The sequence below is a fragment of the Rosa chinensis genome, chromosome 5 (assembly GCF_002994745.2).
Source record: "Rosa chinensis cultivar Old Blush chromosome 5, RchiOBHm-V2, whole genome shotgun sequence".
In the NCBI taxonomy this organism is placed as follows: domain Eukaryota; kingdom Viridiplantae; phylum Streptophyta; class Magnoliopsida; order Rosales; family Rosaceae; genus Rosa; species Rosa chinensis.
In genome coordinates this window covers 13,420,618-13,434,130 of record NC_037092.1, presented here as the reverse complement: position 1 = coordinate 13,434,130, position 13,513 = coordinate 13,420,618, and the positions used below count along the sequence as shown (strand labels likewise).

General features: G+C 38.2%; 1 protein-coding gene and 1 long non-coding RNA gene across 2 annotated transcripts; one reads left to right on the top strand and one right to left on the bottom strand.

The window, feature by feature from the left end:
• Nucleotides 1-885: 885 nt before the first annotated feature.
• On the top strand, nt 886-2,001 carry LOC112165923. The gene is made up of 2 exons (XR_002923064.2): nt 886-1,425; nt 1,603-2,001. It is a non-coding gene; the product is annotated as an uncharacterized LOC112165923 (long non-coding RNA).
• A 6,215-nt stretch (nt 2,002-8,216) lies between these two features.
• LOC112166928 lies at nt 8,217-13,165 on the bottom strand. Its single transcript, XM_040505726.1, has 8 exons — nt 12,893-13,165; nt 12,414-12,679; nt 12,159-12,296; nt 11,903-12,021; nt 10,249-10,299; nt 9,670-9,689; nt 9,265-9,324; nt 8,217-8,452 (listed from the first exon to the last, which is right to left on the bottom strand). Exons 4-8 carry the CDS (start codon nt 11,962-11,964, stop codon nt 8,217-8,219), a joined length of 429 nt encoding a protein of 142 aa, XP_040361660.1. The 5' UTR covers nt 11,965-12,021; nt 12,159-12,296; nt 12,414-12,679; nt 12,893-13,165.
• Between the last annotated feature and the right edge of the window lie 348 nt (nt 13,166-13,513).

Below are 13,513 nucleotides of genomic sequence, written 5' to 3'. Positions count from 1 at the left end.
ATTTCTCAAATTTGTCATTTTTCCTTTCAAGCAATCCACACAGGTTTCAAAATCACTAAAATCCAATGCAGGAAGAATATTTTGTTTGACTAACTCAAGCAATCTTTGTTTAGAAATATGTCCTAGCCTTTTGTGCCAAAGAAAAGAAGATACATGCTGCTGGTTTTTCCTTTTAACACCAGAAGATTTGGACACGTTGAAAATATCATGATTTTGTACTTGAGTAACAACAGCAATATTAGAATAATTAACACACCAGTAGCCAGTGGCGGACCCAGAAATTTTTGTGAGTGGGGGCAAAAAAACAAGGTTGAACAAATAAATATAAAATACTACAATGAATGAAGCATAATTTTTCAATCTTTCGATATTGATAATATTTTCAATGAATACATATTTTAACTTTCTAACAGATAAAATGACTTTAAAGTAATATATTTTTTGATACATAATTTATTTCCATCTATTTACTGTAAAATACACTCTATTTTTCCTAACAAAAAAAAATACAAAATCAGCGTGCATTAAAAAAAAACACCGGATACAAGCAATCCAATCTTCTTGTATAAAAACCAAACAATGTAAGAGATTTTTTTTTTTTTTTTTTGAGAATAGTAAAAGATATTTCAAAGTAATTCAAACTAGTCATGAGATTGCTCATGTAAGTTTCCATAGGTATCAGGCTAGCACGTACTCTAAGCTAGCTAGCTAGCCTAGTCCTTGATGAAGTTTCTATTTCATTTGTTGTTGGAAAAGGCGTGCCTTGTGGAGTTATGGGTATTAATCTACGAAGATTCTGCTATCCACCTAGGTGAGGGTCACCTGGTGACGTGGCAGAACGACAGCCGCCGATCGGTTGGTCCAGGCCATATGTCAGGCTGGTCAGACCCAATTTGACTAACGTGGAAGTCTCCGTTACCGTCTTCTTAGAAACGGGTTTGAAGAAAAAAAAAATTGCAACTTTGATTCAGAGACAGAGAGAGAGAGAACGGGTAAAAAGTGGGTAAAATCCCAATAATAAAGAATGACATCTCTGGAGCTATTGTTCTTCTTCTTCTTCTTCACCGCCCCCGTGCTCGGATACAAGCTCCCCAAACCCGAAAATTCATCTCTATGATTGAGGTAGAAACGAGGGGGTAAAAGCCTCAGTTCATTGAGGATTGAGGTAGAAAGAAGTCGAGGTACCTCCCTCTGGTACCCTTCCCAAAGCCATATCACCGATCATGGGATCGGTTAATCCCATTCTCGCCTCCGCCGAAAAACGAAGAATTTCGAAGAAGAACTGGTGCAGATTAAAGAATCAGCCCCCTCCAACTTATCATTCAAGGCATTCGACGATCCCTCTCCCTTTGCATGTTGAAGACCGCTTCCAAGCTTGGAGCTGATTCCAAGCAGAAATCTGTTCAAACTGTCACAAAAACTGAGGTACCCATCTTAAATTTTGATTGCTTTTTACCTTGAATTTGTGTTCTTTGATTGGTTTTCCAATTGGGTCAATCGGGTTTCTGAGTTGCAGCAATAAACAAGATTAGTTGATATAGGATTAGGGATATCTCGAAAAAGTTGGTGTATTTGATTTTGGTTCTGGTTCTGGATGAACAGAATCGTGTGTAGCACGGGAAAATCCATACAGGTTGAATGGTTGGTTGACTGGGTTGAGATCTATTGCTTGTCGGCAAGGTTTCGTGGCCATAGGAGGTTAATATGCAGATACTTGATGTGAGGTGAAAGATCGGATCGGAGTTGGATGACAGGTGGTGGTTTGGATCGAGGATTGGTGGCCATCGTCAGTTTCGGTGGTTCTGCGTTCCTTGCAGAACTCGAAATGGGCCTGGACTTGGTGGTTCGAAATGGGCCTGGACGTTCGAAGGGCCTAGGCGTTTGCCATGGGCTTGGGGTTTTTTATTGTTTTTATTTATTTTGTATGTATTTTTATTTTTTATGAATAAATAAACTACACTTTGTTATCTCAAATTTGTCCGTGACATAAAACTAAAATGGCAAAAAAAAAAAAAAAATGGAGAAATTGTATAATTAAAGCTCTCCAAGTGGACGTCGAACGGTTGTAGGAATTATTTTTTCTATATTTTGTACACAAGTCACAAAGCAATTATTTTTTCTAGATTTTGTACACAAGTCACAAAGCTAGAGCTTATGCAAGATGGTCGTGAACAAAGTCTACTGATAGATTGGAAAATTGTGTGTTTTTGTTAGTTATATTAAAGTTATTATGGTTGATTGAGTTGATGGATTTTGAAATGAAGCCAAAAGCCGTTAATATTTTTACTATGTGTCTCTAAGGGGAGCGGCACCATGTCAGGACAAACGTTCTGGAATTTTGACATCCATAAGTAGACCCCCTGCCCATGAGAGTGTGGGAGCTGAAAGATGTAAAAAAATTAATTGGCAAGGACCGATTATGAGCATATTTGTTTTATGTTCTATTTAGAGTATCGAGTTGACCGGGTAGATCAAGGTCCAACCGAAGGCAGAAATCGCCGAAATTTCTACCACCTTCATATATTTGTATGCGGACAACATCTGACGGCAAAAAAAATTCCATTTCCTCCCCCATTTTGCTCATGGAGGGTAACAAGCCTAATAAACTAGTTATACTACAGTACTAGGCATATAAGGATTATATGCAATCAAAAATTTGTGAAATGGAAATTGATCGATCTGAAAATTCCCATATGTTTATACAATAGTGATAGGTATTGTCTGAAAAAATTAGGCCGATCCGCTGTGAATAAGGCACCCAACGGAGCGGTCAACTCTTTACACACACAAGCTTCCCTAAGGGGAGCGGCACCATGCGCGGACAAACGTTCCAGAATTTTTACATCCGTAAGTAGACCCCCTACCCACGAGAGTGTGGGAGCTGAAAGACCAAAAAAAATGAATTGGCAAGGACCAGTTACGAGCATATTTGTTTTATGTTCTATTTAGGGTATCGAGTTGACCGGGTAGATCGAGGCCGAACCGAAGAAGGAAATGGCTGAAATTTCTGCCACTACCATTTATTCATATGCCGACAACATCCGACGGTGCATTTTTAAAAATTCCATTTCGTCCTCCATGTTGCTCGTGGAGGGTAACAAACCTAATAAACTAGTTATACTACATTAGTAGGCATATAAGGATTATGTGCGGTCCAAAAAAACTGAAATGGAAATCGATCAATCTGAAAATTCTGATATATTTATACAACAGTGATAGGTATTTTCTGAAAAAATTAGGCCGATCCGCCTTCAATAAGGCACTCAACGGAGCGGTCAACGCTTTGCACACGCAAAATTCCCTAAGGGGAGCGGCACTTTGCGCGGACAAGCATCCCGGAATTTTTACATCCGTAAGTAGACCCCCTACCCACTAGAGTGTGGGAGTTGAAATATCGGAAAAATGAATTGGCAAGGACTGGTTACAAACATATTTGTTTTATGTTCTATTTATGGTATCGAGTTGACCGGGTAGATCGAAGCCGAGCTGAAGGCGGAAATGGCTGAAATTTCTGCCACTACCATATATTCGTATGCCAACAACATCCGACGGTGAATTTTTAAAAATTCTATTTCGTCCTCCATTTTGCTCATGGAGGGTAACAAGCCTAATAAACTAGTTATACTACATTAGTAGGCATATAAGGATTATGTGCGGTCCAAAAAAATTGAAATGGTAATCGATCAATCTGAAAATTCCGATATATTTATACAACAGTGATAGGTATTGTCTGAAAAAATTAGGCCGATCCGCCTTGAATAAGGCACCCAACGGAGCGGTCAACACTTTGCACATGCAAAATTCCCTAAGGGGAGCGGCACCTTGCGCGGACAAGCATCCCGGAATTTTTACATCCGTAAGTAGACCCCCTACCCACGAGAGTGTGGGAGCTGAAAGATCGGAAAAATGAATTGGCAAGGACCGGTTACTAGCATATTTGTTTTATGTTCTATTTAGGGTATCGAGTTGACCGGGTAGATCGAGGCCGAAACGAAGGTGGAAATGGCTGGAATTCTGCCACAACCATATATTCATATGCCGACAACATCTGACGGTGTATTTTTAAAAATTTCATTTCGTCCTCCAGTTTGCTCATGGAGGGTAACAAGCCTAGTTTTAAGTAATACTACATTACTAGGCATATAGGAATTATGTGCGGTCCAAAAAATCTGAAATGGAAATCGATCAATATGAAAATTCTCATATGTTTATACAACAGTGATAGGTATTGTGTAAAAAAATTAGGCCGATCCGCCATGAATAGGGCACCCAACGGAGCGGTCAACGCTTTGCACAAGCAAACTTCCCAAAGGGGAGCGGCACCATGCCACAACAAACGTTATGGAATTTTGACATCCGTAAGTAGATCACCTACCCACGAGAGTGGGAGCTGAAAGTTCGAAAAAAGTGACTTGCCAAGGACCGGTTACGAGCATATTTGTTTTATGTTTTATTTAGGGTATCGAGTTGACCGGGCAGATCGGGGCCCAACCGAAGGTGGAAATCGCTGAAATTTCTACCACTACCATATATTCTCATGCGGACAACATCTGACGGTGCATTTTAAAACATTCCATTTCCTCCCCCATTTTGCTCATGGAGGGTAACAAGCTTAATAAACAAGTTATACTACATTACTAGGCATATAAGGATTATGTGCGATCCAAAAATTCTAAAATGGAAATCGATCAATCCAAAAATTTCCATATGTTTATACAACAGTGATAGGTATTGTGTAAAAAAATTAGGCCGATCCACCGTGAATAAGGCACTCAACGGAGCAGTCAACGCTTGCACAAGCAAACTTCCCCAAGGGGAGCGGCACCATGCTAGGACAAACGTTCCAGAATTTTGACATCCGTAAGTAGACCCCCTACCCACGAGAGTGTGGGAGCTGAAAGATCGAAAAAAGTGAATTGCCAAGAACCGGTTACCAGCATATTTGTTTTATGTTCTATTTAGGGTATCGAGTTGACCAGGCAGATCAGGGCCCAACCAAAGACGGAAATCGCTGAAATTTCTACCACTACCATATATTCTTATGCGGACAACATCCAACGGTGAATTTTTTAAAATTCCATTTCCTCCCCCATTTTGCTCATGGAGGGTTTTAGTTTTGAATAACCCTAATAAACAAATTATATTTAAATTGCTGAAAATGTTTGAGATGTACCATATCTTTATTTATAGTTTTGTTAATTTATATCGTTAGTAGTAAATTGGTATGACATGAATAAATTGTCGAATTTCTATTCGATTGTGGACACAAACCGTGCATTATTTTATAGTAATTAATGAATTAAATAAAAATGTTGATATTAATTTCTTTAAAAAAAAAATGTTAAATCGGCGGCATTTTTCAATTTTCAATGTTAATTCTTTCCCTCCACCGGACCAATTTTACCTTTATGTCCACTAGTATTTATAGAAACTAACCCTAGAAACTCAACACAATCTCTCTCTCTTCATCGGCCGCACACCTAATTCTCTCCTCTCTCCTTTCCACTTCTCTCTGCCATCATTGGAGACCACCGTTTCCGGCCACCCATTCAAAACACGCCACAGCCAATCGATTCTGGACCCGATTGCGATCAAAACCCAAGAAGATCACTGCCATCCACGCCGCCTGCCTCATCACGCGACCATCAAAGTCGCGACGGCGCTGCTCCCTAGCTCTCATCAAGTTTCGGTCATTTCCTCAACACACCCCCGCCATCAGCGTGCTCAGAGGAAGCCGGACATCAAAATCCAGAAGCCTCGCCGCCGGCCGTACCTCGAAGGACCCCGCACGTTCCATCATCGGAATCCTAGACCCTGGGTTTCTCCGGTCCTCCTTCTCCAAATCGAATCGAGCTCCAATACCTCCAAGAATAGAGTCAGTGCCTTTCCTTTTATCAAAACCAATGGCCCGACTTCTGATTTCAACTAGAGTCGCCGCGGACGCCGCCAGATTATTCTCTTCGTTCTGGTAACCCATTCTCCCAAGCCTCTCATACGTTAATAGGCTGAGTTAGTGAGTTTCAATTTCACTCTAACGGAGTTATTAATGTTCAGTTCTTTTGATTGTTGTTCTTGAATTTCGTTCTTGGAGGAAACAGGGGAAATTGAAATGTAAAGGGGAGCTTCTGGTCTTGATTTCGATTGATTTTTAAAGGGATGATGAGGAACTAAGGAGGACTGCATGAAGTCTCGGCAGAAATGGTACAAGGTAAGAATTCCAAGCCTTTGCGTTGTGAATGTGTTTCTGTTGGGATATTGAGATTAATTATATATGTAATTTTGTGGTGGAGATGGATATACAGAATTGATGTATAAAAGCATTAGATTGATTGAATTTGGGATGTCTATGAATTTTATTAATACGGAATTGAAATGCTTCTGCAATTTGTTTTGGGTTTACGGGAGTTTAACTAAAGGGAACTGACAGAAAAGAAGATGGGTATTCATAATCCAGTAGTGATGAAGCAGTTTCAATTGACAATGGAGGAAGGTAGAGTTTGAACAACCCATTTCAATTATGTAAATGGATCATCCTTTTGTTTGATCTGAAATTTGATCTCTGTTTTTTGTTCGTCTTTTTTGGCTTTTTAACTTTATAGTTGATGAGCTGCTGAAGAACATATTTGAGGTTAGACCCTATTTCTCTTTCAAGTTTGCTCGATCTGGGCTCTTAAAGTTTTGAACTTTGTGATATGCAGCACCAGATAATGAAACCCTTTACTCATTACAGTTTAATCATTTAGCTTTGCTTTTCTTTTGGAAATTACTTACTGCTGAATCTTAAATCAGTTTTATGGACTTGATCTGGGTCTCTGATGCATTGCATTATGGGCTTTTCCTCATATTTTGGGTTGTTAGATTGATTAGCATGAAGTTCATCTTCTATGTTTCGAAGAGACTTGTTGTATTTAATAATTAATAGTCAATCAATTTTCTGGCACTCTTCCTTCTGAGCTTGGTTATCTGGTCAACTTGCTGACCTTGTAAGCTCATCAAATCCTCCTTTTTTCAGAGTCTCTTCTGTGGATAAATGCATGCTGCATGTTGCTAATGCAAAAACTTGTTCTATTTTCAGGCTTTGTAGGAAGTGCAATGAAACATTCAAAAGACTGGAGGGGAAAGATCAGAAATGCTCAAGCGTCAATCAAATGTTGTACGAGCACTTAAATGCAGCTCAAGACGTAATTTCTACTTTCTGAATTTATATGAAACTATCAAAACCCTAGTTTTTTTTTCTAGAAAGTGTAGAATCAAATGACATTAACTTTGAAGCATGGATGGTTGAAATGAAAGGCATAACCTATCACAACAGCAAACATGGTAATCAGACTACAGTTAAAAACTGTAGTTTGATTCATTTGTTGGCCTAGTGCGATCATGTTTCCGAATTTGTTATGTGTTTGACTCTAAACAAAACCCCAAACTCCAAATTTCTGTTATGTTTAAGTTGTATTATTGTTGTTCCACTCTGATTGTAAAGAATTGCTCTTGGGCTTCACATATGATAGTCGCCATAATTCTGTCTTAATTCTAGGTTTTCCATGTTGTGGTGCACACTCCTGTGATGTATATTCTGAGTTAAATATTGACAATTGAATGGTGCTACAGATAAATATTAGACGTACAAGCTCTAGATCTGTACGCTTGTTTATTGAGAAATCCGTGAGGAGGAAGATTGAGAAATCCATATTTTTGTTTGTCATAAAATCATAATTAACTAGGCAAACAATTAAGAATTTTGGTATGGTAATATCAGCAAGGGTTCTCGGGGTTCCAGAAAAGGTCTATTAAGGTAATTAGTTTAGGTATCCCAGTATCAATGCAAAGGTCTATCCTTAATAGGCAAAGGATTCATCAAAATGAAGAGGAACTTGGGGCACAAAGAGGAATACAAATGCAAGAATGTACCAATCTTGACCCTCATTCCAGAGATGAGTAAATATTTTCAAAAGGAAATCCAAAATTTTTACTGCTCTGAATAAAGAAATGTGTGATTATGTTGCAATAAGAACACCCTCTATTACACTGTAAAATTTGTGTTACTAAACCTATAAAGCTATACCGACCGCCTTCTCTAGGCATAGTTTGTTGAAATCCCTTCTTTCCTATCTACAGTGTACTGTAATGGGAACAAAGCTACTTCACCTACGGTAAGATTCTTGGAATAAATTCTCAATCACAGCTATGATTTTTCCTCAATCTTCATACTCTACAGTCTACATTGTGCAGGCTGCAAACATCTCATGGATATTGGATTCATGTCTTTTAAACCACCTCCCTACATCTGGTTTAACTTTGATCCACCACCACAAAGCAAATAAATCATACACCAGCACAAATGGCTTCTGTAACAAAAAACACCTTAAGAAGTAAATCAACTGAATCGGCATGGGCTGGCACCAAATTTTATATAGTAACTTGTGTATATGTGTGAGGGAGAGAGACAGACCTCCTGTCCAAGAGAACCAGCAAAACTTGGCGTCATTAACATGTTTAACATCAAGCCCAATAAACCAAGATCCGACACTGACATCATCATGGACGTAGGTACGGAGAATATCTCTGCAGAACAACTCACAGAATTCAAGTTAGTGCTTTGCATAGTGATAAATGAAGGAACCAGTTTATCGAAAAGAATTCAGATCAAAAATAGTTTAGCGGAAGGAAGACTCACCTATTTATTCAAACAAATTTGGCCAGACCTTGAGAAATGTCATACATCTCACATGAAGCATGGCAAAAATATCTGTTGGATGCAGAAACATAATTTCAGTATACCATCTTTGATTTCAGCTGCATATAGACTTTTATGCGTATGCAAAACCCCATATACAACACTATCGCTTAAATCCCATATAATCAAGCTTGCTGAAATTGCAGTTCTTCAGAAAAATCTAACCATCTTTAATCTTAATCATGAATATACTTGGCAACTACATATGGATATGCAAAGATGCATATACACCATCAACAACATGTACATTGTCACTAAAACCCCATATCAAACTCACAATTCTACAGAAAAGTAACCATATCTTTGATGCCAGTCATGACCATAATATTCACACACACACACACACACACGCACGCACACGCACACAAACAGATTCCACCAAGACCCAAAATTAGGAACACGTAAGAAATATAAACAAAAGCTTCACCCCATGAAAGTTTGGTTAAGAAAACAGACTTTTCTGCATAACATCTTCAATTAAGAGTTCATATAGAAACCCAGATGCATATACATATAGACATAGTACTCACCAATTACATCAATTCTTTTTTGTAGTGCTTGTACCTTGATGAAACTAATGATGATAGGAGCTGTAGACAAATAAATGAAGACAAGTTTTAGTGAAGAGAAGAGAGAAAACAAAACTAAAAACAAATCTTTCTAACAAACAACACAAAATGGTTCTACTTCTAAACATGCATTTCAAAAATACTATCAGTCATTGACAAAACATAAACCTGATACGAAAATTTGGCTAATAGGAACTCAGCAGAACAACTCACCAGAATTCAAGTTAGTTAGTGCTCTGCACAGTGATAAATGAAGGAACCAGTTTATCGGAAAGAATTCAGACAAAAAATAGTTTAGCAGAAGGAAGACTCACCAATTTATTCAAACAAATTTGGCCAGACCTTGAGAAATGACATACATCTCACCTGAAGCATGGCAAAAATATCTGTTGGATGCAGAAACTTAATTTCAGTATAACATCTTCAAGATTTGGCATGAAATGCATGGCTGTAAATCTGTGACTCATACCATTAGTTTAGGCATATTTTATGTCAAGATGTGACTATTATATGTAGTTGGCAGGATCACCGAAGATTTAACAAACCAAGAGTGGTTCCTGAACTTGATAAAATTTTGTCGGTTGTTCTTGCTATGAGAATACAGAAAACAAATATGTATAAAACTATCTAAAATGGAATGAATGTGCATAAACCTCCAAGAGCTTGCATATCTCATGAAGCTATGCAAAATAAAACCTATTCCCAAGCAAATTTACAAAGACTATTTTTTCAGAAACTGCACATCTTCGAACTGATACATCGGATGTTCTACTAATCTACTCAACAGGATGTAACTAATAATTTATAGCTTTTATGAATTTCAGTCCATCTGAATTGCTCCCATTAATTAAACATTTGATTATAATTCTTTGATAAGAAGTTACAAGTAATCAGGATATAATCTACTTTCAATTAAATGATGAAATAAGTTGAAGTACAACTTACGATTTTATATCACCAAACTTCCACCATTCTGGTTCATACCACTTTTGACTCCTGTCAAAATACCAGCAAGCAGTAATATGAGACATAAAAAGATTATGAAATTCTTAAGACTGTTAACACTTGTTTATGAAGTTCTAGACTATACTCATGGCTCAGAGAAAACTTTAGCCATGCCAAAAACGCTGATAGGCTGCACATATATAATACTGTATGAAAAATGATTTCAAAATTACACACTTGATCTAAATCTCAGAACAAAGCAAGGTTACTTTTATTCATTTCACACACAAATCGTATATATAATAGTAGCAACAATTGCGACGACCCAAGAAGCTTAAAGGTCTGGAATTTGAATTGAATAGAGAATAAGGGAAAAGATTAAAGGGGACTGTGATGTATTATCCCCATTCAGTTTGATAAAGCCAAACTAGATTTGTTTTGAGTATTCAAAGAACAAATTGAGTACAGCCTATTTTACAAAACCATTGTTCAGATTCTCAAGCATTTGGTGAAGCAAGTGAAGCCAACCATTGGCATCCACAGCAATCAATTCTTGAACAAATGCTACTGATGACTCACATCAACCAGGTCAAGGAGAATTCGGATATCATTTGATGTTCTAACTTTCCGGAGTCTGATTGTTACTTTATGTACTTTTTGTTTCTTTAGGGCCTCTCTAGTATACCTCCATTTTAAAGCTTGTTATGTGCTAGAGGTACACATATTTCCTACATCTGCTTGTATTCAGTTCTGCTCTATCAGCAAAGACTGAGCCCATAATACCCTGCTTAATGTCTGATAAAGGGGAACTATTTCTCTTGAATTGTTTTTGTACTTCAAAATGTTGTGAGACAAGTATATTCATTTGTAACAAGCTTTAAATAATTTCAATTGCATTTTTCAACTGAAACTATAATTCGCAATTCTTAGAGGAATGTATTCATTTTGAAGATAATAATAGTATACGGCTTATATGATATCCAAATGAACAGAAGCTAACGCAAGAATGTTTTTAATATCGAATAATATATCAGAGTATGCTTAATCAGAAATTCAAGTAACAGAAACCAAGAAAAGTACTCTATAGCCAGAAAATCCACAATTCTGAGATAGAAGGGATTGTATCAGAAAATAGGACAGGCATACATGAGTTGCTATCACTGAGAAATTATTGGAATCCTACGGCAGCATACAGAAGTGGCACTTATTATCTGCTTATAACATAATTCATTCTTTTAAGGGATACAAAGGTGGGGATTCTAGAAAAACGTCGTCAATTTAGAAAATTCTAAAATAGAAACAATCAATGTCACCCCCACTCGTTAGAATAATGAGCTGTCAATTGACCTCCAGAATTGATGGAACTCCAAATGGTTTTGCCTTTAGTTTTCTACGTTTTTCCATGAAACACGTAATAATGAAAAGAAGAATGACATCCCGGCCAATGGCAGTAAAGATTTCATTGAGAAATCTGTTCCAATATAAACCCACCAAGCAAGGAAATGTTTTGCAACAACAGAAAGGAGAAATTTAATTTGCAATAAATCTGAGCTAAAAAAACAGTGAAAATATACTTGCAAATCATAAGTTTAGCATCCATAACACATCTACTATAGGATCCAATCATAGGACAAAAGCATGAACAAACCACTACCTTGATTCTTCAGCAGCAATCCAGTTCCAGTATCGCCAATCCTCAATCCCTGTTATAGCCATGGCCTTTGCAGAAATCGACGTGCAAACCCTTCCGGTCACCCTGTCCAACCACAATAGCTGCAAAACCGCACCAAATTCAATAAATTTCCACCAAACCCAAAACCCTAATTTGCAAAATAAACCACCAAAAAACACAAAAACAAACCCAATCCCTCAACTCCACCAACCCAAAACCCTAATTCAAGAGCCCCTACCTTATTGCCATCGTCACCTTGCCTGCTAGTCTGCTACACAAACTGTCGGATAGAAATTGAAGGGGGCTATGGCAGATCTGCGGTCTTCTGATGGACGCCGATGGCCGACCCTAGTCGATCTCACCTTTTTCTATTCACCTATGCAACGTTCATTTGGAGTGCAATTATTCACATAAATTAGCGACAAATATATATACAATCACCACTGCCATACAAGCCGCCACTTGAATATCATTTAATCCTACATATATTTACCACAGCCATCCAAATCTCCACTTGAATAATTACAAATTACTTATACGCAATTCACTTGGGCAGCGTCCCCTCGTCTGGAAGTCGGTGACCTCTCGATTTCGACCTCTTCCCAAAGGCCATGTTTAATTTCGGGTTTCGTTTCTCAAGCCCGGTCCGTTTTCCTTCTTCAGCGCCGCCTCCTCCCCAAACAATCGGATCGAAATTGACGGGGGGTTTGTCAGAAAAGCGGTATTCCGATGGAAGGGATTTGTGGAACTCTACCAATTCTGTTAGCAAAACAACCAGCAGATATAGATTAAGTTTCATGTTTCACAACCAGAATCACACAGTTGTATATTAATAACCGAAGATGCATTAAATCCTGCCCAGATTAAACCATGATTAACAAATCTAAATATGATGAGACATGCTATAGTGACGGGCACGAGTGACCTGGGAAACGTTATCAAATCCCCTACCTCTTCTACGTTTACACCTACCTCGATTTCGATTTCGGGTTTCGTTTCTCAAGCCCAGTCCTTCTTCATTCTTCAGCGCCGCCTCCTAACCAAACAATCGGATCCAAATTGACGGGGGCTTTCTCAGAAAAGCGGTATTCCAATGGAGGGGATTTGTGGAACTCTACTCTTGCTGTGGACGAAGATCTACTCTTGCTGCCGTCTGTTATTGGCTTAATGATCGGTTTCGCTTTGCAGTTTGGAGCCGTGGCTGGATGGTGACTGCGAATGAAAACTGAAAACGAAAACGGAGAGTTTGCTATAAACTCAAAACAGCCCTAATGTAATTTTTTTTTTTACTTGCAACGACCTGTAAAAAAAAAAGAGGTTTTTTGGTTTCAGCACTGTACCGTCAGCGCGTGTACTGCACGTGATGTTAAGGGACGGCAGGTGACCCTCACCTAGGTGGATAGCAGAAGCTCCCATTAATCTAATGCTTTGTTCAATTTGAACTTGGTAATGCAGAAAAAGCAGCTAACTTTCCCGTGTAAGATTATAAAAGCCAAATGTTTGAACACATTTACACGTGTAACTTTCTTTAGTTTAATCGTTGTGAGGCAGCAGATTACACTACCTCTGGGGGCAGGGCAGCATAATTTCTGG